Source organism: Solanum verrucosum, unplaced genomic scaffold (assembly GCF_900185275.1).
Source record: "Solanum verrucosum unplaced genomic scaffold, falcon-dt-bn FXZP01000049.1, whole genome shotgun sequence".
Taxonomy (NCBI): Eukaryota; Viridiplantae; Streptophyta; class Magnoliopsida; order Solanales; family Solanaceae; genus Solanum; species Solanum verrucosum.
This window is the reverse complement of record NW_026020221.1, coordinates 2,429,017-2,454,813: the sequence shown is the minus strand read 5'-3', so window position 1 is coordinate 2,454,813 and position 25,797 is coordinate 2,429,017. Positions and strand designations below refer to the sequence as shown.

At 31.3% G+C, this 25,797-nt stretch overlaps 3 protein-coding genes across 5 annotated transcripts; 1 reads left to right on the top strand and 2 right to left on the bottom strand.

The window, feature by feature from the left end:
• Window positions 1–1,109: 1,109 nt before the first annotated feature.
• LOC125831575 (plant UBX domain-containing protein 10-like) lies at window positions 1,110–3,602 on the bottom strand. Its single transcript, XM_049510736.1, has 4 exons — window positions 2,979–3,602; window positions 2,060–2,233; window positions 1,671–1,967; window positions 1,110–1,434 (listed from the first exon to the last, which is right to left on the bottom strand). Exons 1-4 carry the CDS (start codon window positions 3,561–3,563, stop codon window positions 1,207–1,209), a joined length of 1,284 nt encoding a protein of 427 aa, XP_049366693.1. The 5' UTR covers window positions 3,564–3,602; the 3' UTR covers window positions 1,110–1,206.
• Window positions 3,603–13,175: 9,573 nt separating this feature from the next.
• LOC125831662 (uncharacterized) lies at window positions 13,176–17,140 on the top strand. Its single transcript, XM_049510834.1, has 7 exons — window positions 13,176–13,612; window positions 13,697–13,783; window positions 13,891–14,103; window positions 14,279–14,443; window positions 15,280–15,333; window positions 15,420–15,566; window positions 16,530–17,140. Exons 1-7 carry the CDS (start codon window positions 13,421–13,423, stop codon window positions 16,905–16,907), a joined length of 1,236 nt encoding a protein of 411 aa, XP_049366791.1. The 5' UTR covers window positions 13,176–13,420; the 3' UTR covers window positions 16,908–17,140.
• A 2,784-nt stretch (window positions 17,141–19,924) lies between these two features.
• On the bottom strand, window positions 19,925–24,187 carry LOC125831151 (uncharacterized). Of its 3 annotated transcripts, none has more exons than XM_049510333.1 (9): window positions 23,941–24,187; window positions 23,700–23,840; window positions 22,569–22,762; window positions 22,345–22,488; window positions 21,728–21,797; window positions 21,532–21,612; window positions 20,837–20,893; window positions 20,626–20,734; window positions 19,925–20,375 (listed from the first exon to the last, which is right to left on the bottom strand). In XM_049510333.1, the coding sequence occupies exons 1-9, from the start codon at window positions 24,148–24,150 to the stop codon at window positions 19,942–19,944; spliced, it is 1,440 nt and encodes a 479-aa protein (XP_049366290.1). In that variant the 5' UTR covers window positions 24,151–24,187; the 3' UTR covers window positions 19,925–19,941. The 3 variants fall into 3 exon arrangements, with proteins under 3 accessions (XP_049366290.1, XP_049366291.1, XP_049366292.1); XM_049510334.1 differs by having other exon boundaries at window positions 22,345–22,462; window positions 22,600–22,762; XM_049510335.1 differs by having other exon boundaries at window positions 23,700–23,877; window positions 23,941–24,181.
• Between the last annotated feature and the right edge of the window lie 1,610 nt (window positions 24,188–25,797).

Sequence of the window (25,797 nt, the reverse complement as noted above, 5' to 3'; positions counted from 1 at the left end):
TAAATTTAAGGATGCCTTCTAAGCCTTATGGAATATGATTTTCTTAAGACATTGATAAAGAGGGTACAAACCTTCCAGTAGCTTCTTTAAGTAAATCATTCTTTAGGGTGTCAAAATGAGTTCAAATGCAGGTAACTCGTTTAACTTGTCTAAAATTTTATGAATTAGACTTAACATAATTTGAATTGTGTTCAATCTCAATCCACTTAAATATTAATCCATTTTAAAAGAATTTTCAATTGAGCCCAATTTAATCCCTAATTTCAACCTGTTTTAAGATTCTTTATTTGCATTGATGTAATGTATGTTCCTATATTAATTGTATGGATCACTATCTTTTTGTATCTTCTAGGATTTATCTATTCATTTGTAACTTTTTTTGAAATTCAAATTATGATTATAAAAGTACAATGTGTTAAAATTATTGAGATTTACTGGTCAAATTGGACGAGTCATGACCCAACCCAATTTTTAACCCATTTGAGTTTAATCCATTTGAGCCCAAAGTAAACTTGTGCAGATCATGACCCAACATGTTTTCTATTTCAAACCAATACTTTTAATATCTTCAATTTCAACCCCCACCCATTTGACACCCCAAACTGCACCACATCCTTTGTGATAGTGGGATCATGACCCAATCAGTTTTTTATTTCAAATCATTTTAATATTATCAAGTTCAATCCCGCTCATTTGACACCCCTAACTGCATAGTAAATCAACATCAAATGTATGAGTGTATCATTAAAATCATCAACTTTTCTCTATACATGAGTTTCTCTATGCTTATCGCTGAAATACATGAGTAATGATTTTATCATTAAAATTAATGATTTACGTAAGAAAATTAATGAAATACTGTCAAAACAAATATGTATAGACTATAGAGTATCATATAAATCATTGTAATTCTTAGCGTTGAACTTATCCTAACATAAATCTTAGGGCACAGACATACTATCTGCTGCAATTTTAATACTAATTTTTTGCACATAAATTTATGTTCGAACATACTGAGTTGAAATGAACCTGATGTCCTGTGACTGCTTAAATCTTGTTCTTGTTAACGATATGAGAACTATATAATCCAAAGACAGTTAAACACATACAAATAGTAATGTATAATTTGTGCGTATAAATGTCATATACGCTTTGGTACAGAGTATGATACCAAATATTTTGATGCTATGACGATTAATTATGACTTCAAAGAAGCTCTAAGAAGAGGCTTGCTTTAGGATGAAGGCCTGCATCTTTGAGTGTTACTCCCATTTGATCCACACCATACACTTTCCTTGGAAAGTTTGATATCAGTCTGTAATTTCCAACTCCAGGCAATCCTAGTGAATCGACGTACCTAAAAATTGCTTGAATCTTGTCTGTTGATGAGAAGCACTGCTCCCTCCTCTCACCATTTGGAAACCGAATTGCAATCTGCACGAGTTCATCAAGAAAGTGAGTATCCGCGCAAGGTACATATATACCAATTATCAGTATGTCACGGATTTTAAGTTATATACACTGACATGTTACTTGCCATTTAATCTAAGTTACCAATCATGCTTATTTATAAATAGAGATACTTACAATTACCTCTTAAACGACCTGATTGTGTAATTTACTACCATCAATAATATATATAACTCATATGCAACACCAAGAGATATTACCTGAGTCATTTGAGCATTTTCCCCTGCTGTTGCATTGGTAGGCTCTTTCTTCTTGCTTGAATGTGATTGTGTTGTATTTTGCATAATTGTTTTGGCAAAGATAGAATCTTTTTTCTTGCTAGATTGGGATAGTGATGGATTTTGCGTAGTTGCTATGGCAGAAGTAGCTTCTTTTTGCTTACTGGATTGGATCTGTGTTGGATTTTGTTTAGGTTTCTCTTGATTTGATTTATTTGGAACATGTTCTGGTTTTGAATTCCGCTGCGAGGGCATTATGTTCTTGAATTTCTCTTTCTCCTGAAAAAAAAGTGAAGGAAGTTGGTTTGATATCCAGTTTTTTCTTGATAAGAAGAAATATAGAGCTAGTAATACAATAAACAGAAATGGACCTCATCAATCTGAAGAGATGCAATGTAAGCTACATCTTGTTCTTCCCTTAGTCGACGATCCGCCCTTAACTTTTCCTGCTCTCTGACCCTTCCACTGCCAAAAGCCAATCCTTGTTCTTCCATTGTTCTTTGTAATATCTCCACTAATTCAGCTGGAGAAACTGGACCTTCCAACTATTCAAAGCAAGTGAGAAAAAAAAAAAAAGAGTGTAAGTACCATATTCTAGAGTACATCACCCACTTCATAAAAATTGTTGACTAAATTGAATAGAAGTACTTTTCCTCAATGCTAATGGATTATATATCAGGTTGATAGCTTATTCAAAATCGAACTGCAACTCATGATAGTGAAGACATATTACTACTTGCCAAACTTTTGCTTTCTGCAATTTGTTAGTGCTTTCCCTGATATGTTTTTTGATAACCTTGGTGTTCGTGGCCAACTCATAAGCACCTCAACTAGTTCCCCAGGATACCTAACACCTCCCACCAACAACAGGGACTAGGTAACTTTGTCCATCAAGGTTAGAACAGATAGGAAGAAATCGCCTAGTTTATTGTCTCTTCTGAAAATTGAACCTACGACCTCGTGGTGCCCAGTCCACACCCTTGGTGCGCTTTCCCTGAATTCTAGTTGAGTCTTATTACAGATATCTAAGTCATTTCATCAATCCTGAAGCAGGGGAGTTTTTTTTTCTTCTGTTTCATTTTTATGGTTGTTGGATACATTAAGCTCCCGCTATGTATGAGTTTGGGGAAATGGTTGGACCATAGTGGGGTCTATTACACATATCTTGTACCGGGTTGTTTCTACATTTGAACCTATTACCGTCTTGGAGTTATACACAATATTTATACAAATAGGTGGACAATACAACAAAAAATGAACTGAAATTGAAAATAACCAACTCTAGTTCACCTGTTGCAGCACAGCTATGCTATCTCCAGGAGCAGGAGCCACAAGGGCACAAAAAGGGAAGCTTGAAGCCCTTAGACTTGTAGCCATCTGCAACCCCTCCCCTCTATCAGCAAGTGCACCCCAACAAACATAATTTGCATCAAGAAACTGCACCACAAGATCACAACACAAAGTCTCACTGCAGAAAGGAGGAGTAAAAGGGTGTTGTGGAGAGTGAAAGTACACAAACAAGAACTTGTGCTCATCCTTTGCTATCTTCAGTGCATCCATAAACTTACAAGCATAGAAAAATGGATGCTCAGTTCCATATTCTTGCTCAAAATTGTTCAAAAATGCCCATTCTTCTTGGACCATTGAAGGAAAATCAAATGAATCTTGAAAAGGGAATTCATAAGGGTGTTGGTAAGGAAAATTTGGATGAGGTAATTGTTCTTGATGATTTCTTCTTCCTCCAATTCTCATTAAGTCCATTCCTTGATCCATTACTCTTGAAAATCCTCCCATTATACTACGAGGAAGACTAACCATCCTTCTAACAATTCCATTATAAGATTGCCCTGTCGATCTTCCACTTGAAAAAGACATTACTAATCAAGAATATTGTTGTGTTTTTGTGTCCTTAAGAATATAAGAGAAAAGATTGAATCTTTAAACTCAATTTGCAAAGAGTGAGTCTTGTAAGTGTGAAATGAAGCTGTATATGGTTTAAGGGGAATCCAAGAAATAACTTTTACTGTATCAAATGAAGGGACATAATTTCTTGATGTTAGTCAAAATTACTTTTGGGAATTCTTGCTTTTATCAGACTTTAAGAAAAGTAAATTCTGGGAATATTGTCTTAAGCAGAATTTTTCATATTTGTCTTCTTTTACATGATTTCAACAAGGGTACTTTGTACTTGGAATAAATCTAGTGGTGATATTAAATAGTACTATGGCATTTTGTTTGTCTCCATATCAAGATTAGATTCCAAGTTAGTTCACTATACTACTTCTTTCTTGATCAACAACCATATCTAAAAGGGTAATTAAAGCAGACTAAAGCATCTTTTTAGAACTCCTTTGATCTTTAGCTTATATATTAAATAAATATAAGATGGTTACCAGAAAGTGTTGTTATTTACCAAGAGTGCTAGAAATTTGACAAATGTTCCCATCCTTTATGGTGAGAATAGGTAAGGCACTTATCAGTTGTTTGGTATAGCGTATAGGAATAATACTGAATATGATATATTAGTAATATTGAGTTCAGTATTTGGTTTGTTTATTAAATGAATAAGGTACATTAGAGAAAAAACAATATTGAATAGAATAGGAATAATTTCCGTATTATTACTAATGACATGGTTTATTATGTACTATAAACAATACTAGTATTGAAGAGAATGCTTACATAAGATTAAAAATACAAACAAACAAGAGATTAAATAGTATTAAAGTTAGTTAATACTTGTATTATTTCTCTAATCCCTCTTCCCAAACTACCCCTACCATTATATTTTACTTGTACAAGTATTATTAGTGCGGTGTAAAGAACCCTGAGGGGTAGCTCAGCTGGTAAAGGCCTGGGACAAAGTCCTTCAGGTCGCCGGTTCGAGCCCCAGCAGGGCCACTGGAGGCATTACAAACCGGCCGCGTCTCCAGGGCCCCGTGGAACTAACCGTGGTGGACCCGCCTTGAAACAGCGGGACCCGGTGGGTACAGCTAGTCGGGTTCGCAAAGCGACGCCCGGAAACCACGGAAAAAAAAAAAAAAAAAAAAAAGTGCGGTGTAAAGTTTGGGCGTGAGGAACGAAGTGTTCAAAAGGAGTAAAAAATATGATGTGACAAAAGTATAGTTTGACAAATGTTATAAATTAGCTAAAGATGTCTATGGACTATGCATACAAATATCTTTAAAGTAGAATAAAGTATGAAGGTTCTTTGCAGGAAATGTTTGGAAAAAAGTGAGAAAAGACTTGAATGGACAAAAGAAAAAGAAAACATATGGACAAAAGGCCCGACACGTAGCTACTCTTTTTTGTTAGTATGGATTACAATATCTATATTAAAGTTCGACTATTTTGTATTCACACTACGTAGGGCTACATTTAAATAGAAACACTTCTTATTAAAAAAAAATTATATCCAAACTCAAATCCGAAACTTTTAATTAAGAGAGGTCCAACTACATTCATTGCACCACCTCCTTCGATGGTGACACGTAGCTACTCATGTTGTTTTTTGCCAGCTTATTCTGTTTGGATGAGTTTATGAAATATTAAGAAGGGTGTTCTTGTCACTTGGAAAACGTCACACGTGGAACAATTGGTTACATTATTAGTAGAGATTGAATTTAATAGCTTTTATTAAATCGTTTATTAGTTTTTGAATAATTTATTATATATACATAAAATATAAGTAGTATATTTAAAAGGGAAAAGGGTCAAAAATGCCCTTAAACTATGTTAAAGGAATAAAATGTCATCCGTTTATAATTTGGCTCAAAAATGTCCTTATCATCGATACCTTGGTTCAAAAATGCTCTTAGACTATGCGAAAGGAACAAAAATGCCCTCCATTTGTAGTTTGGTCCAAAAATGTCCTTGCCGTCAATACTTTGATCCAAAAATGCTCTTATTGTTATTTAATGGGTAAAAAATGCTCATATTCCAAATAAATATATCATTATTTTCTCTTTAACACATTCTTTTTCTAATAATATTTTTTAAAATTAGCAACTGTTTATCTTACTTCGATTCAGAAAAAATAAAAAATGAAAATATTTCTTATTTTATTATCATTATTTTTTATCGTTATATAATATAAATCAATGATGGATATACTATTATCTTATATAATCTGTAGAAATAGTACATGAAGTTATTCTATTTTATTGATAAAATGAGATTAAGAAGAGAAAAAAAATTCTTACATTTTTATTTGTTAGAAGAAAGAAAACAAGAATATTGTTCTTTAATAATATTATAAATAGGAAGAAGATGTGATTTAAAAAAAAAATTATTCAAAAAAGGCATTTTTGACCCATTTTGTAACTATAAGGGCATTTCTAGATCAAAGTATTAACTGCAAGGATATTTTTGGGTCAAAGTATTGATGGTAAGGGCATTTTTATTCTTTTCACATAGTTTAAGGGCATTTTTGACTCCTTCCCTATTTAAAATTAGTTATTACTAATCTAAGTTATCGTTTAATTAATATTCATAATTTGTAAGGTACAATTTTTTTTGTCGGCTGAACACTTCTATGAATATATTTGGACGATCAAATACATTTTTATCTTGTCAAAAGTTATGACGGATAGTAAAAATATAATTTTATTTCTTAAATAAATCTATAAAACAAGTACATATATTCGAAAAATGAGTTTACAGTACTTTGGCATAGTTTTAGTTCTGCCTCTGATATAAGATTTTAAATGTAACAGTTATCTAAAAATGGATCTAAACATTTGGGCTTTAGAGAGTTATATAAAGCCCAAAGATTCCGTGAGTCCTTTTTTAACAGATTAAATTGAAGGCCCAAAATGATATTATTTCAGTCCAGGGCCCGATTATGTTAAACAACGGAAACCCTTGATTGATTTTGCATTTGGTTGGTTTTGATTTTTAATTTATAAATAGATAAATTCGTTACAAGATCAAAATAGATTTTATTTTCTGGTTCATACCTCAACGAGTCATTTCATACATCGGTGAATTTATATTCAGACCACCCTAGCAACATTTTATTAAAAATTAAAAATTCTCCACAAAAATAAATACAAATAAAAAGCGCTATACTTAATTTTAACAATCCTAATAAGATAACAAACCTCTCCTAGATACCAATGAATATTGCTGGTGTTAGTGCCAGCCGCTTTATTATTTTTCTGGCAAACAACTCACTCACTCATGCATAAAGAGGTAAGGCAACATATAATATAACTTATTCATAGCTATAACTAATTAATTCACCATACTTTACTTTTACCCTCTCTTTGTCCTTTCCTCACTTCTAATGCCACTTCTATCACAAAAAAAAAAAAAAAACTTTTTTTACTTTAATATACTAATATTTAAGTATATTCAAATATAAATATTATTTTAAATATTTATTGCTAAAAGTATAACCAAACACAATTTCATTTTCGATTCTAATTTTATATTTTTTAAAAAAGTAAAATTGAAGCCATGGCCAAATGTGTACTAAATAAATTGTTTAAGACAAATATAATATTTGAATCAAAATTATTAAGTTTGACCAAACTTGCATAACAAAGAAATTTATCTCCTCCCCTCGATGATTTTTAACGGCAATTAATTAACGGCTATAGCTCAATTGTCGCTATATATATATTTTTAGTGGTAATTAACACTCTTTGTATATGTCCCTAAAACCTTTAGCGACATTGAATCTAATGACACTTTAACTAATGCCGATAAAGACTTTAGTACTGTATTTATTTATTGCCGTCGAAAGTTATTTTGTTGCCGTGCCTGTATAACCACACCGCACACGTTAAACTTGGCTCAACAGTGTATCAAAACTCTTTGTTCCTATATTCATGTAGGCCTTTCCTAGAAAGAGCTAGTTAAAAAAAAAAAAAAAAAAGAGAAAAAGAAAATGTTTAATTAAGTGTAGCTTAGCCAGCTACCTCTAATTAACTTTGAAAACCTTTGAGGATATGCCTCACCACTTGCAATTAGCAAACTCACATTGTATATATAATTTTGTGAATAAAGCTTACTGCATGCACAATTTCTAAGAAGATATAGACCAATGCTCATGAGTCATGAAATTTGAACAACTTGTTAAATAAATAATTAAGCCTTAAAGAAATAAAGAATAATATGAAGGCAATGTGAGTGGGGAATCTTATACAGGGCATGCAACTTTATAAAAGTTGTGAAATGATGATAATTGTCCTCTAAAAAGATGGCTTAAAATCTCAGCAATTACAAGTTTGAAATTTGAGAGGTGACATTTCATAACAAAAACCTATATTCTCCCTTCTAACACACAAAAGTCAAAAGTTCCTCCTTCCTCAATCTAGAGGCAAATACATCATCACTATTTAAAATTTATCTGAATTCAATACTTTAAATTTATGTAATAAAAATTCGCTACATAATCTAATACCAAGTATCTTAAAAATTAAACTTGAATTATGTCACTGACACTACCTGATCTCTCACTCCCCCACACACCTAGCAGCCAAGCTGGCAGGGGTGTGGATGGGTCTCTCTTTTCTTTATTTTAATTTGATTGTGAAAAGAAGTGATTTAAAAAAGGGTGAAGTGGGAAGCAGCAAGTGCCCCAAAACCCCATAAAGATGTTAAAGTGTGAAAAGTATGTCCTCCATAACTTTGTGCTCCTATACCAAATAGTGGCATACCACATGCTATCTCAATTGCCCCCACAGTATATGCATTGCCTCTTTAAACTATCATCATCATCACCTCTTTAGTGCACTCTTGCAAATGCCAATCATCTTCCTTAACTCACTTTTTTCATCTTTTTTCTTAAAAAATAAAGTAAATAAATTATATTGTCTTCTTCCCCAAAAGATTAATGCCAACAAAACTTAGACATACTCCCTCTGTCCCTAATTACTTGTCCACTTTTTCTTTTATAGTTGTCCCTAATTACTTGTCTATTTTGACAAATCAAGAAATGACAAAAAAAAAATTCTATTAATACCCTCAATTAATTACTTTGAAAAAGGTAGAACTTTTTGAAAATATTAAATTTTTAATTCATCCACTTCATAATTAATAGGGGTAAAATGGTAAACTCACTATATCAATAATTGTTATCTTAATACGTGTTTCAATTCAAAAGTAGACAAGTAATTAGGGACAGAAGGAGTAATAATGTTTGATCATCATGAAGCCTAATTAGGGTTATGAATTATGATAAGGCACTTGATTAAAATAATAATTGACCTTTTAGGCAGATGGCTAGGATCTAACAACTAAAACATTTATTCCTTTCTAGTTAGTAGTTTGTCCTCAAAAGATGTCTCAGTAATATGATTAATAGTTACACAATTATCAACGACTTGCTTTAGATTATAACTTTTAAAGGTTACTATTTTTTTCCTTCTTAAACTACATATTCAGTCAAATAATGTCACATAATTAGTAAGCATACAATATTTTAGAAGTCCTTAGAATTTTTTTAAGATGTTGGAGTGTAAGTTATTTTTACTGATCAACAAGAGTTTGTTCGACTTAGTTAAATAAAAGGAGTCTCTATTAGAGTCCGTTTGGATTAGCTAGAAAATAGTATTTTTTAAGTAAAAAAAATAAAAAGTCAAATTTAAATAAAATAAAAAGTAGGGGGAGTCGGATCCGGCTCTCCTCCATTACCCCTTCCCTCCATTTCGTCAAGTGCATGTCTAGATTAGAGACAAGTGTCATATTTAAAGTTTAAAGGTAAATATTTTATTATATTAACAAATATCATAACCATAGTTTAGTCAACTAATTTTAAAAAACTACTCTCCAAATTTGATAAGGATTACAATATATTCTATACAAAATTTGATATTTATTAATATCATTAATTTCATATTATATTTTTGTATTTAAATATTAAATTGTAATTTTTTTAGTTTTAAACCAATTATTTTTAAATGATAAAAGATTGCTATTGTTTTTTATTACATCTTAATTACTTCTGATCAATTTCAATGTTCTCCTTTTTTGAATCATTTTTCAGCTTATTTAATTCTACTAAACAATTGCTATAACGGAAAATGATTTTTTTTTGTCTATTGCTACAGTACATTTTTCAAAAAAAAATATAATTAAATAATTGGAGTGGATTAGTAAGATAAATAAAATAGACATCTTCTTATTTCTTATAAAAATAGTTTAAAATAAAATTAGATTTCTACAAAATTTAATGAAAAAAAAATATTTAAATTGATTGGATGACTTTTTAAGTGAAATATCAATAGTTGAGTGATTTTCTAAGTAAAATATCAATAGTTGAGTGACTTTTGAGTTATAATCATTAATTTCATATTATATTTTTATATTTAAATATTAAATTGTAAATTAAAAATATAAGATGAAATTAAAGATATTAATAAATATCAAATTTTGTATGAAATATATTGTAATTCTTACCAAATTTGGAGAGTAGTTTTCTAAAATTAGTTGACTTACCTATGGTTATGATATTTGTTCATATGATATAATCTTGACCTTTAAACTTTAAATATGACACATGTCTCTAATCTAGACGTGCACTTGACGAAATGGAGGGAAGGGGTAATGGAGGGGAGCCGGATCCGGGGGAATCCTACTTTGATTTTTATTTTTTTTAAAGTCATTTTAAACTTATTTTAAGTTATTTCTAACTTTGTCAAACACTCTCAAAAGCGAAAAATGAGTTGAAAGTATATCTGACCAACTTTTAAGTCAATTCAAAGGCTTTCGATATCAAATGTAGAAAGTCATTTGACGTGTTAAATTAATTTTCTAAATAAATAATTAGTAACTGCTAATTCTATAGGAATTTATTTTATGTGAATGTCTTCCATAAAATAAAGTCCAGATGCCCTATCTTTATTTTTATTTTTTTGCCTTTTTTTCTTTTTTTTGGCTTAAAAGAAAACATGTTTACTTTTTTCACTTCCTTATGGGACTATCACTGTCCCAACCATCTGGTCAGATTTATCTATTACTTAGCAATTTCATTTTTTCCTTGGTTGAATGAAACATTTTGTTTGTTACTATTAATAACTTTTCATATTTCAGAAATTATTTATTAACAACATGCATAAAGTGAAGGAAAAAAGTTCAACAGTAGACTGACAAATAATTTACAATATTTCAACTTCTATAATGATGAAATGAAATAAATCCCTTTTCTGATATCCAATTTATTCGTTTTAAATGCAATGAGTTTTTTCTACATGATTGGAACTTTTATATGATTCCCAAAATTAAACAAATTCCAAAAAAGTACTAAAAGTCTATAATATTTAGGTAAACCAAAGTTTTATAATTATACGTACGTAATTACAAAGTGTACACTCTAACATGCTAATTTTTAAAATAAGGTGGTCCCACTGTTCCTCAACCTTTAAATCAATTTTCAGTCTATATATGAATTTTGAACTTTAATTAAGTCCCACGTTAAAAAAGGAAAATAATTCAAATGTTCATTAATTAGTCAAGATTGATTAAGCCTAATGGAATAACTAGCATCACTGCTCATGAGTTTCTCAAGTCAATTTTGATATGAAAGAGAAAAAAAACAATCGAAAGTGCCTGGGGCCAAATTTGAGACTTTGAAAAGTTGAGTGCGTAAATGCACTTTATCATGTATTGATTAAAAATCAATGGTAGGACCCTAGGATTGTATATTATTAGTGAATTTAGTACATGATAACATTATTGAAGAGACCAAGTAACATAGCATTACACAAACCAATTTTAGAAAATATTTGTCATATTTGTATTAGAGATCCGTAAAAAAAATAACTTAAGATATATTGAAAGGTACATATAAACGATTTTTTTTAAAAAAATCCAATCAACATAGATTTGCATAGCCTTATTTTCAGCTATTTGGGCATTCAAATATCTGAAAATTTTCAGACAACGTAACGTTGCAAATATCTAATCAGTCATCAAAAGAAGTTAAAAACATTTTTTTTAGTTAAACCATTTTGGTGCTTAGTGTTCTCAAAGCAAGAGCAGGTTGACAAGTGATATATCATACTAAAACATTATACCTTGTTTACTGCACAATAATAAATTTGTTAAAATGGGACAAAAACATAGTTTGCTGACAACCTACGAAACAAACAAGAACCTTGCACATTGCGAACATACACATTACTACACTAAATAAATATCATTTTTGTCTCAATTTATGTAACATCATTTGGTTTAACATTTTTTTAAAATTTAAAAATGATAATTGTGGAATTTATTATCTAAATCTTAGATATTTATGTGACTACAAATCATTTTACGATAACAAAATATTTTCCTTCTTCACTGTGTTTTATTGTGTTGGTATTTTTTTCTTATTTTAGTTTACATGTATTAAATGCTGATCATAATTACGTTTGTACATTGAATGCAAAATTTGGTCCATTAGAAAGCGACCCCAATTTTTTGCAGAATAGAAATTGATCCAACAATTTCTGACGATGTGCTTAAATTCTTGTTATTCATTACTGTTACTTATAGTACATGGTAGGTTGTCTTTTCAGACAGCGTATTTTTTTCTTAAATAAATAACTAAACTAATTTATATATTTTTCAAAATTGAAAGTGTCTTTTTTAAAAAAAAATAAAAGTAAATTTTAAAAAGAATAGCGTGAAATGGGAGCAACACACAATATATAGAGAAAAGAACGGTAATGCAGCGATAATCAAAACACATAAAACACGATTGATCAATCTTGAAGTACGAAAAATACGGGTGACAATTCAATCGAAGAACAAGAAACTACGAGAATAATGTTAATACCAATAAAAATGAAGGTTCATGTACTACCACCAATCCTATCTCATAGTATAGCGAAAAAACGCTCAACTGTCAACTAACCTTCTATCTTAATTCTCAACCTCCAAACCCAATGACCCCATCATTAATCCATTTCTTTCTTGAAAACCAAGTGAAGCAACAGTAGTAATGATTCCCCTTTCCCCACAGAAAAATAAAAGGGAAGAAAGAATATAAAATACAATTCTCTGGTCGTAATTTATTTGGTACTTTTCGTTTTTTTAAATTCAAATTAGGTAAATCTTGACAAATATTTTATAATTTTTTAATTATATTAACATAACAAATTACAATTTATATTATTTTGAATATCTAAATTTTAATTTAAAATATTAACGTAATTTCAAAATTAAAAAAAAAACCACATAAATTGGGACAGAATATATAACAAATCTGCTGAAACACCAAAATCTCAGTTTGTTAATATTTAATCAGTATCTTTTGAGTGCCTGGAACTCTGTAACACAGCTATTAGAATAAAGAATTGGCCCTTACTTTTGACTAGCAATACAGTAAGTGGGGTTAACACTTAATTAACCCCTCACCCCACCCCCCTACTTGTCTATTTTAATACAAAAATTCAGCCTGCGTGTCAGTACACAAAACCAAAGAAACTCACACAAACATAAAAAAAATCTATACAAATAGAATTGTTTTTCTCTATCAAAAAAAAAATTGAATCTTGAAAAATGTTGTGTGTGTAACCGTGTTTTAACTTACTCTTTGAATCTTTCTTCTTGTCTTGCACTCTTTTTCTTGTTTTTTTTTAGTATATGGAAGATCAACAATTGTTTCTTCCATGGACAAAATTCTGGAATAAATCATCTTGTTGTGTTGCTTCTCATTACAGTAGAAGACAACTTCAATACATACAAACATACAACAAATATTAACAGAAGAAACAATCAGAAAAAGACATTCCAAAATCATGACTACTTCTTCAATCATTTTCAAATTTGTTGTTTTCCTTGTTATTTCTTCTTCATTTAGTACTGTTTTGTCTGAGCATAGTACTCTCCAAGCAAATCAAACATTCCGGCCAAAGGAAGAATTGTTGAAACTCAAGAAAATAAAGGGTTATCTCAAGAAAATCAACAAGCGTCCCGTCAAAACGATTAAGGCATCTATCTTCTTTCAAATTCTCTGTTTCTTTTCAAGATTGTCAAAGCTTGTAAGAAAAAATATTGATTTTTTTGTGATGCAGAGTCCAGATGGGGATTTAATAGATTGTATTTTATCTCATCTTCAACCAGCTTTTGATCATCCTCAGCTTAAAGGAATGAAGCCATTGGTAATTTGTTCAAAGTTTTTTTTTTTTTTTTTTTTGACTTTTTAAGTTATAAACAGAGTTAGAAGAACAACTTTTTTGATGTGTATTTATCTTTTTATGCAATGTAGGAACCTCCAAAGAGGCCTAAAGCTAATGACTCAATGAATGTAATGGAAGAAAGTTTACAACTTTGGTCAGTTTCTGGAGAATCATGCCCAGAAGGAACTGTTCCTATTAGGAGAACAACAGAGAAAGATGTATTGAGAAGTAATTCATTAAGAAGATTTGGTAGAAAAATTAGAAGAGGTGTAAGACATGACACATTGAGCAATGATCATGAGGTAACTCTTTTTTTTTTTTTTTTGTTAAATAGAGTCAAGCGAGTCAAAGATGTCATATTCAAGAAGGAACAGAGATTGCTTGTAAAAGCAAAGTAGGATGAAGACATTACAATGTTAATGTACAATATGTCTAAAGGTGAAAATGAAAAAAAATAATATGTGTGGTGTATGGCAGCATGCAGTAGCATTTGTGAATGGAGAACAATATTATGGAGCAAAAGCAAGCATTAATGTATGGACACCAAGAGTTACAGATCAATATGAATTCAGTCTGTCACAACTATGGGTCATTTCTGGCACATTTGGTAATGACCTTAATACCATTGAAGCTGGTTGGCAGGTATGCACACATTCACAAGCAAATAAATTTTCAAGTCCTATGTACATTATTTTACTACTTTCCTTCCTAAAAATACGACACTCGAGTCTAACTTAACCCAAAAACTACCCTTCAATTCAATTTTGTTTGTTCAGCTTTCTTAAGACCATGAGATTAAAAAATATTTTAATATATTTAATGTATCTTTAACTTAAGATGACTAATTTTATTTTTTTTGAAATGGACTCATAAGAAGAGAATTGCCTTTTGGGGATAACTTAAGTACATTTCAACTAATTCATATTGAGTACTTATTATGTTTCACCAATATATGTACCAAATAATTTTGCTCGATTTTTAGACAATTAACAAAAATCACCAATATTTTTCTTTTGTCATTTTTATGTCTTTGTCCATATAAATATTCTTCCTTCTTTAAAAAATTAAATCATACTAACATTTTCTTGTTAAAAATTAGACTGATCTTTTTTGTTAATTAATTTTCAACGAGTTTTTATTTTGACTAATTTTTTTCAGGTAAAATACATGTCTAAACTATTTGTTTGTCCTTCCACCAATCGAAAATTTTCTATTTTTTTTTACATTGCTTTAAGTGCAATTTGAACCTACTTTAGTCTTTTCATTTACCCGTTAAAAAAGAAATCATTATTGCTGCTAAGCTGTAACAATCACCAGCACTACAAATGATTAATTTTGAAAGTGAAATATCGACTAATTTAGTTGTCATAACAAACTAACATCCGTATACCACAATAACAACTAATATTATTCTTTTATTAGTCAACATAAATTTTCAACTATAGTAAATATTAATTATGTCCCATGTTCATATTCAGGTCAGCCCGGAATTATATGGAGACAACTATCCTAGGTTCTTTACTTATTGGACGGTAAGCATTTCAATTTTTCTTCGTATCTCACGTGTCACATGTCAGTGTATAAAATTTAAATTTTATAATGTAATTTCGGAACGCAGACAGATGCATACCAAGCTACAGGATGTTACAACTTATTATGCTCAGGTTTTGTTCAAATAAACAATAGGATTGCTATGGGAGCTGCAATATCTCCAAGATCATCTGTTAATGGTAGACAATTTGATATTGGCATAATGATATGGAAGGTAATATTTAATTTCTCTTTCCTATAATATTTATATTTTTTTATTCTTTTTTTTTATAATCTAATAAAAAAAGGTTAAAAAGTATTTTAGCTGTTTTGCACTTCCCCACCCACCAAAAAATGTTTAGTACGTTTTCCCTTTTTCTTTTAGGCATGCGTATAGGACATTTTTGGTGAGCTGACAAAAACGTAATAGTAATATATATTATATTATATTCCTTACAAAAAATTTTTATTTTATTTTTTAAAATACAATATTTAAGAATAGTAAATTGCAAGATTCTCTAAACATTGCTGAGTCAACTTTACATTTTGCATCTTCAATTTAATATTCTATTTTCTTGCTAGCTGACATCTAACAACTTTTAGGTATAACAGTTTAATATTTTGGAACTACTACATTTCTTGTTTCCACACTTCTTTCTTTTGGACTCTTGTTTTGCATATTTTTTTTTTTTTTGGTCTTTGTATTTTAATATATGTTGGAGCAGATAATATTTTTAGGTCCTAAGGGGCGGTGTCGCACATCCGATTTACGGAATAAATAAAATAACATTAATAGTAGTGGTATTTCATTTTTGTCTTTCGGCTCCACTTATACTACACTACTGACTCGAAGACTTGAGAGACCTTTACGTAGTAATGAATGAAGGGAAGCTCTTCGAGCTTTCTCTGTCAACAGACTATGTAGTGGTTGGCCTTATAAAGCTCTCCAAGACTCGGTTCCCTCTCCTCTACACTTATTACGCCAAAAATAGTCAGCGACATTCTATAAGCGACTTGCTCCTCTAGTAGACATTAATGATATTCGTGAATTTGTTTCAAGGTCTCTACTTTACGTAAACAATGTTATTTTCAGTGTCATTATTCCTACTTCTGCAGCCTCTTTTTTAAACGGCTACATGTAATTATCTTTTAAATAATTTGATAAGTAGACCAACTAATTAATTTGTCTTGTGTGTAGGATCCAAAGCATGGACACTGGTGGCTAGAATTCGGGTCGGGTCTATTAGTTGGATACTGGCCAGATTTCTTGTTTAGCCATTTAAGAGGACATGCAAGCATGGTACAATTTGGAGGTGAAGTAGTGAACTCAAGATCAATGGGATATCACACTTCAACACAAATGGGAAGTGGACATTTTGCTGATGAAGGATTTGGAAAAGCTTCTTATTTTAGAAATTTGCAAGTTGTTGATTGGGATAATAACTTGATTCCTTTGTCAAATCTTCATCTATTAGCTGACCATCCAAATTGCTATGATATTAGAGCTGGAAAAAATAATGTTTGGGGTAATTATTTTTACTATGGTGGTCCAGGAAGAAATTCAAGGTGTCCATAGTTGGAAAAGAAAAAAAGAGTGCAATTAATTTCATTTTGGTCTTGTAGAGTGTCCTATTTTTAATTTTTTGGTCTTTTGTGTCCCTATTTTGACCTAGGATATAGAAGGTTTGGGTCATTTCTATGATTCTTTCATATATAACAAAAAACCTAGTTTGCTCCAAAGTTACTTATTTGACCATCATGAGCTGATGTAAATATTTTGGTGAGAAGTTGATAGTATTGATTTACAATCTATATCTATGTTTATTTTTTGTCAATTGATGGAAATTGTAAGTAGAAAAATTGAACCACCACACCTACCATTGGAACTTGGAAATTTAAAGTCCAAGATGTTTGGATCAACTTTTGTACACCTCTCAACTAATTTTACGAGGTACATAATATCTCCACCACCAGCATAGCTACCTAGTAACTCTGAATCAAGACTTGAATAGAAAATTAAATTTGAGACTTCACGGTGCTAACTAGTATGTTGGGAAACTCAATTACCCAATGTATCTGTCTTATTCTGTGCCAGTGAGATTACAGATACAGACAGCAAGAAAACTTCATATTTTCAAATATTTTTTTCTAGTGAGATAATGTTGATAGTAACGTTAATGTAGATATTGCATGTGGGAAGCATGGGAAGAATACAATATAACTGGCATAAGTCTTAAGTTATTAACCTTCCCAGGCATTATAATAATAATAAAAAAAATCCAACAAAAGACTGATTTTTTTATTATGATTATAAGAGAAGTTAGAGGCCTAGTCAACCCAACAAAAGCATCCAATAAATGAAGACAATCCAAGTTCACTAATCAAGAACATGGTTTTTATCAAGAAAATATTTAAAAAGGCAAAACTTGTAGCAGGGATTTGGTTCTTGTCTTTGTTTAAAAAATCTTAAGTCAATTTTTAGGTAAGCTGAAGAACGTCATACTTTGTGGATCATGCAGTATTTGAGATTATATGCCTTAAAGTACTTAAGTTATATGTAGCCGCAGTCAATCATTTTTGTCGAACGAACTTCAACAATATATGAAGGAAAGGCATAAATTTCCTTCTGAACTTGTTACGAAAAGTCAGTTACATGTTTATACTATTGTGATGATCTATTACACACCTGAATTACTTAAAAGTGAATTTATTTAAACTCTGACGCACATACAACCAGTCACGTGATGAGAGAGTGTTTCACACTCGCGCCACATCATCACCATGTCACTGCCACATCAATAATTACGCCAATTTTTTTTAAAAAAAACCCAATGCCACTCAATTTCTTCTTCCCCATTCACCATCAAACCCACCATTAAATCACTACCATTGATGCTATTTCACTTCTCCACCACCATAGATTTCACCACCCATAATCAAATTTATCACCGGAATCTTTCCACAATCATTGCCATCATAAAAAATCGATAACGAACATCATAAATTTAACTAAATTCACCATCAGAACCATATCACTATCATTGAAATTCATCACAATCATAACCATAAATTCACCATCCACATCAAAATCACGAGTTTCATTGTCATTATCAAAATTAAAAGTCATACAACCACTAATTTTTCACCCATCACCAAACCCACCACAAAAAATTATCACAATATACAAATTTCATTCAAGCTCAAAGAGGAGAATTATGAAAACTTGCAATATTTGTTTGCAAAGATTTTAGTCAGACAATTGAAAAACTAGTGCTCGATTTACTATTACTGATTTTAAAGAAAATCTAAAGATGATTTTTCTGAGAGAAAAGAAAGATCTATGAATATACATTTAAAAATTAAATTTTGTTCAAAAACCCAAAAACTTTTTACACAAAAAAAGCAAGATCTGAAAATTTTCTTATTGCAAATGCTCACAATCAACAAAAAAATACAAAAATAAATTGAATAATCTGTGCTTGATTTGATGAATTTGATGTGAAAATAGTAAGGATTGATCAATTTTAGATGTCTCACCAGAAATTTTTTCGAACAATGAGCCTAATCAATCGAACAACTTCACAATCGAATTTCTATCCCGCAATGTTGTTTTTTATTTTTCTCTTGGAAATTTATCATGAAATTCACATTAGCCATAGCAAAAAGAGTGTTTGTGATAAGAAAAAAAAATGGAGGAAGAAGAAAGGTAGGGTAACCTGAAGGAGAAGGGTGGGGGTGGGAAAAAATTGCCTTTTTTTCTACTCAAACGCGCCTTATTTATTTTTTATTTAATCTTATTTCCATGTCAGCTTTGAGAGTTGTATTAAATTCACTTTTGAATAGTATAAGTGTGTAATGGGTCACCTCAATAGTTTAAGTATGTAACTGACTTTTCGGTACAACTTCAAAGGTGAATTTATGCCTTTTCTCATATAAAAATGAACATTAGACTGAACTTCGATCATACAAAACTTCAAACATTTGTCAACAGTTAGGCAAGCCTAAGTTCAAACAAACTGTTCCAAAGTGGGTAGATGTACAATTTTCAAAGTACAGACCATGACTAATTTAAGTAAAACGCAGGAATATTTAATTCTCCAACATGTTCAAGCATTTAAGAAAAAAACAATAGTCAAATCATATTATCAGAGATACTCCATCTATTATTCCGTATTAACTGAATATGTAAGGTAATGCATGCATATTAAAAGAAAAATATTCAAGAACATAATTTCCCCTATTGCGCTTTGTGAAATCATAAATATAAGTTTATAAGTAGTGTAATGTAGCTCCTAGTAGTAAATATAAAACTTTAATAAATGAAAGGACAAATATGAAAAAAAAACTCAAATATCCATTTTGAACTTAGAACAATTCAATTATTTTGAATAATGAAAAAAGCTAAAAAATTTAGTTAATATGGAACAAAAATAAAGGTTTTCGCTTAATTTGAGAAGGCATACTGGCACAGTGCCATCACTTTGTGGAAACACTAACATGTAAAAGAGGGTGATGATAAACCTGATGTACTCCTTGAGTATCAGCGTGGTGTCCTCTATCGATATGCGAAGAACATGAACTTGTTATTTCATATATGTATACAGATATTCCTAACGAGAAAAAGCACCACCTAATTTTGTCAAAGCATCATCGATAAAGGCAACTAGGTCTTCAGAACTCTGAACTTGAGATCTAACAAAACTAGTACACATCAAGTCTGTACACTGCAATAATGTGGGGGTCATCTCATCTGTGTCATATATCAGTTCATATGTTTTTCCAACAGCTGCACAGAGCTCTATAAACGAGTGATCCTCCAAGTTTTTCCTCAAGTCAAGTAAAACACCTTGTCTGTCCCCTGTATTTATGGGTTTCATTTTCACAGCGGTACTTCTTATTGATTCGAGGTTAAAACATATATGCTGCAGTGCTTTTGATGGTTTCCGATTTGTTTCGTTCTTTACCTTGGCAAATGTATGTAGTAGGACTACATTTCCAAAGGCAAAGCGCACAATGAAGATGAAGAAGTCGTAGAAATTCATGCCTACAAAAGAAAAGGAAAAAATAGCCGGATTGTCAAGATGCTGGCGCCATCAATCAGATGATTACTGTTCTCCCTTCTTTAAGTGAACTCACAAAGAATTTCAACAAAAGATAACAAAGCCCAAAACAAACAGTCATGTTAGAAGACTAGGCTAAGCCACAATTGTAAGTTCGTTACACAATGCTGTACATCCCCCAGGACCCCACCATTATCTCGCTAAACATACTAGAACTTTTGATCAAGGGCAGACCTGTATTAGCGGCAAGATTTCGTTGGCAAAGCTCCTCAAAGTCATTGCATCCCTTGAGGTCTTCAATGTATTCACTAGCCTCATTGTAATCTTTTAAAAGCAAATCCCACTAATATCACTTATACAGATATGATTAGTTTCTGAGGAAAAGATAATAACTATATTCATGTAAAAGGCTAGTAAGCAAGCATTTTATAGCAACTTTACTTACCACCCAAGATAAATTATATCCATTGAACCAGTTATGATTTATGGATATGGTATCCTCCTGCAATTCGTTTAACATACTTTGATTTAGCAGAAATACAGGCCCTAGATCCTTGAAATAAATACGAGAAAGTTGTATCTCAAATGCAATTTTCAGCTTAATTACATGCAAAGATTGATCCTATCTTCCTTACAACAGCCATATACGAACAATTAAAATGATCCTTCTTTTACCAGAATCTACTGTCAATTGTTATGAGAAACAGATCCAAGTTAACAATGGATCCTCTTACAGAAATATATATGACCTGTCCGTGTTAAACACTTATGTCCAGTATACGTAGAAGATATTTCATCAGAAACTAAGCGATTCATTCTCATCTAATATGTGATGGATGTAATTAGGACAGTAACCGCCTCACTATTAGATCCTTTTATGGAACTCAAGAGTAAAACCTTCCAAGAGAGCAAATTGCAGCGGTACTTGTTTCAATTTTAGCACTATAACCACATAAGCCATAGGTCAGCTTTATAGATGGCACTAAGCAGTAAGCAGTGTAGTAAAAGGAGGAAGTTAGGATCTAATACAAGGTAAACTACTCAAGTTTTTCAGTTGAATGAAAAGCTGTAGATAATTTATACTATATGAAGAAACATAGGCCATAACAAATAAGACACATTTGATTAAAGCAGCAATACCAGATTATGAACTTGATGATACCATCCACTGGGAACGAAGATTACTTCATTTTCCTCTTGGGTGCACTCCCACCAGATAGCCTGAACTCATGATGGAAGTCAAAAACTAAACACTAAAAAGCCGAAAGAACACTTAAATCCCAAGGAAAAATTGCCAGAGAGACATACTTCATGGAAAAAGTAACTAGCAAATTACCTTTTCAAATCCAGGAAATTTTGATTGAGAAACGTCAGCAAAGATGTCATATACGGAACTTTTCATATTCCTGAGTAAACAAAGAGTATAAATTATGTGAACTCACCGAAGATAGCAAGCATTGTTTGTTCCACTAACATCATTTTCCCTATTAAAGTAATTTACTTAAAGCAATACAGGGAAACTTTATCGCTTTAAACCAATCATAAGTGTCATTACAAGTTAATAGTTATAAATAACAGTATGAAAGGGAAAACACATAAATGTGAAGATTTGAGTTTTACATCATTTTGTAATGCATTGATCTAGGAAACTGATAGTTATTCACACGTGTTTGATGTTCCTATGTTAATGTTCTGTGACATCTGTCTATAGAAGATTGTGAATATATGTAAAACCAACATAAAATATGTGCAAACTTCTTTTGAGATACATGTTTGCGTTGATATGGCGCATCTGCTTGGACCTTGACATCAGAACTTTCAGGGTTCAGCAGCACACATTTCTTTCTCAGTCACTCAGACAATTTTTTCCAAACCAAAGTTTATGGAAAATGTTGGCAGGAAAAGAAAAATAGTCCGAGGAAAGTCCATGGATACCAAAAGAATGTACTACACCTGTCAAAAACCAAGTGATGTTGACTTGGAGGCAGAAAATACCACTGTTTTTTTCCACAGACATTTGCAGACCAACTGTATGACCTGAATACATCGGCATGAAGAGGTGTCCATGTTCCTACATCCATTTCAAAAGTTAAAAAACTTCTCAAAAGTACTAGATATTTGATTAAAAACAAACTAATTTATTGCTAGAACCATGGAAAATAACAACCGTGTCTTACAAGAAAGAAATTACCACGACAATGGTCAGACCTTTTGATCCCATGTATACAAAACGATAGTCAGAGCAACTTATTTCATTTCTCTCACTATATGTATCAGGATCATTATGCATACGAAATTTGTCAAGATAGAAATTCAGCCAGTCATCTGAAAAGTCCATGGGAGTTCTGTATGCAATATACTCTGGATATTCCTAAAAAGGTTTGAATTTCAAAATTAGCAAGAGAAACAGGCTAAGAATTTTTTGATAGGATGGAAAAAAGAAGGCTGGAGCAAGCGGCAACTTTTGAAAGACAGACCAAAGAAAAGATGGAGTATACATTTCAAATCCAACTTACGGTGCCAGTGCAACCTTGCGAATTAAAAAAATGTAACACCTAATCTCCCCATTATGATTAAAAATTACAATTTAATATGTAATCTACTCATTCAGTTCTATGGAGTACGTTTTTCATCTTATGTTACATGAGTGTATCCCAATATATAATGTCACGGAAACAAAACTGAGCACGTATCCTTCTCAAAAAAAAAAAACTGAACAAGTATACACAAAGTGTACATCTATGAGAAAATCAACAAGCTACCTACACTTTTCTGCTAATATGCTTAAAAAGAGATTTATCAGCTTAATTAAATCCTGAAACAAACATTATCACAGAGGGTATAACACAAAATTTATGTAAGCAATGGACCTAGTAAAAGCTTCTTAAAAATAGAGTCCCTCCACAATATGTTAAGTGTGGGGGTCAGACAATATGCTATATTCCTATATCGGCTTTGATTGTTGGGATCATAGATAATAACTATCCATAAACTATTATTTCAAACACTCTACATTCTACTTTACGTGTGCTGATATCACTTAACAAGTTTCATCGTAGTCTGAAAGGACAAATCTTTTTATTTAGACACCATTGTTCTTTCCAAGAATAAATCAGTAGTATTCCACTACTTCACAGCAGGAGTAGAACAAACTTTACGAGATCAATGATCAGTAGCACATATATCAATTGCATCCATATAGCTAGTCTTCCTTCAAGAAAGAGTTCTAATACAAAAAAATATATTCACAAGCATCACAACATTGAATTTAGCTATTTTTCACATTTTAGCGGACCCAAAGTTGATACCTTTACAAAATGCCAGTCCTTCAAATACAATAAAGACCCGCCACCACCAGCACAATCACGAAGCCAATGATCAACAAATTCAGAAACAGTCATTTCTATTCTCTTCTGATCAGTGAACTCTCTAGTCCCACAATCTGCAACCTGCAAATCACCAGTAATTGACCACAAACCCAAAAACCTAAAAAAAAAAAAAAACGAATTAGGGGATTTAACTAATTGGGTCAAAGAAGTAATATCTTACCTGAACTTCAGATTTCCCAAAATGGGTAGAGAAAAAGTGAAGATTGGGTTTTCCATTAGGTGAAACCCAATCTTTGCAAGCCCTCCAATCGTCCATAAGTCCTGTAAGAACCACAGGTTGGTTTTGGGACATATATCTCTCGGCGAACTCACTGTAAGTTAGTTCTCTGCCGTTCACTTTTTCAATTCTCCCTCCAATTTTCAAACCCATTGCTATATCATTCAGTTATGGATCTTCCCTCGTCGTTCTTCTTTGCCTCATGTCGATGGTGAATTTTGATTCTTATGCGGTAGTTACTAGTTAGTAGTAGCTCCACCCTCTTTATTTTTTTTGATTTATCTGAATCGAAGTTCGACCAAATTCAAATTGCATCTAAAAATCTCCTACCTAGCAAAGATTGTGACTATGTGAACTTTGAACCCGACACTCCTATTTGGGCGATTCATAGTTATGATTAAAAAATTAAATGGAATCGCAATTTGAATCAAATCGATTAAAAAAATTTATATTTGATTTGATTAAGTTTTAAATTTTGAAAACCAATAATATTTGGTTTGGTTTTGGTTTATTGAAAACCAACTGCAAAAATCCAAATCGAAAGGATAAATTAGACATATAAATTTTATAATTATTTAGATATTATTCATAAATAAAATATAAATATTTTGTTAAATTTTAATTAACTTTACAATTTTCTCAAGCTTAACACTTAAATTTTCGTCCAACTATTACAATCTTGAGTTCAAGTCAATCAAAATTTATTACTTTAATCTTTACCTATCAAATCTCACATAAGATAGTAACACTTTTTTTTAATTGAAACACTTTGTTCGTGTAATGATAACTCTAGTATTGTTTAATTGTTTAAATGACCCAACAATAACTTTTGTGTAGATTGTTCATGTATTAGGTGTTTGTGTCTATCAAGATAGATATGACCTCAAAATATTTGTTACTTTCAAACCCAAAAAACCAGAAAACCCAAACCAAACTGAACCAAACCAACAATAACCAAATCGACAATTATTTTTTTGGTTTGATCTTAGAAATTTAAAAACCCAAATTTAAAAAATCAACTAGAGTGGTTTGGTTTTGATTTTAATCAATAACCAATTCAAACTGAACCACGAACACCCTAGTCCTAACTCCTCTCTATTACTTTTTTTTTTTTAAAAAAAGGTTAAAGATAGGCCAGGCCCATTTTTATTAAACAAACTAGATGATTCTTTGCCCGTGCTGCGCGGGCCTAACAATTTAGCTTAATGAGTTCGTAAGAGCAAACTACTGCACTGAACCTAGATGAATGCAGGACAACTGAAATTCATATACACGAATAAGTAGCAAAAAAGTAGCTATTACTTCAATGACACCAAAGAGACCATCTTCTGAATCTAGATTACTTTCAGCAGATGCAATTTTTAACTTTTGTGATTATCTCCCATTAGTTTCTCTGGCCACAAATATTCTCTCTTAGTATTATATTCTGTCCTCTGAAGCATATATATGTATTCACATAGTAGTCTTGGCTTCCTCTTCATCTAAATTCATTGCTTGTTATGTTTTGGCAAAAATACTTACTGAAGATTGTAGCCTCTAAAAATAGCTGGTAGCTCTTTTAGAGGCTTTCCTGAAAAAAGCAAAAGAATTTCTTAGAAGGTGTTACATCATAATAACATGATGCATATTTCTCACTCATGTTTCGAAAAGCAGGAAAACTTACATGATTGAGAATATCGTGCATTTGTCATTTACATGCCAATCAACAGAACTATTGCTTCACATATTAGTTTTATGTTCCAGAAAAGGATAATATGTATAAATTTTTCTGTATAAATTCGTAAGGCATCATCGACACTG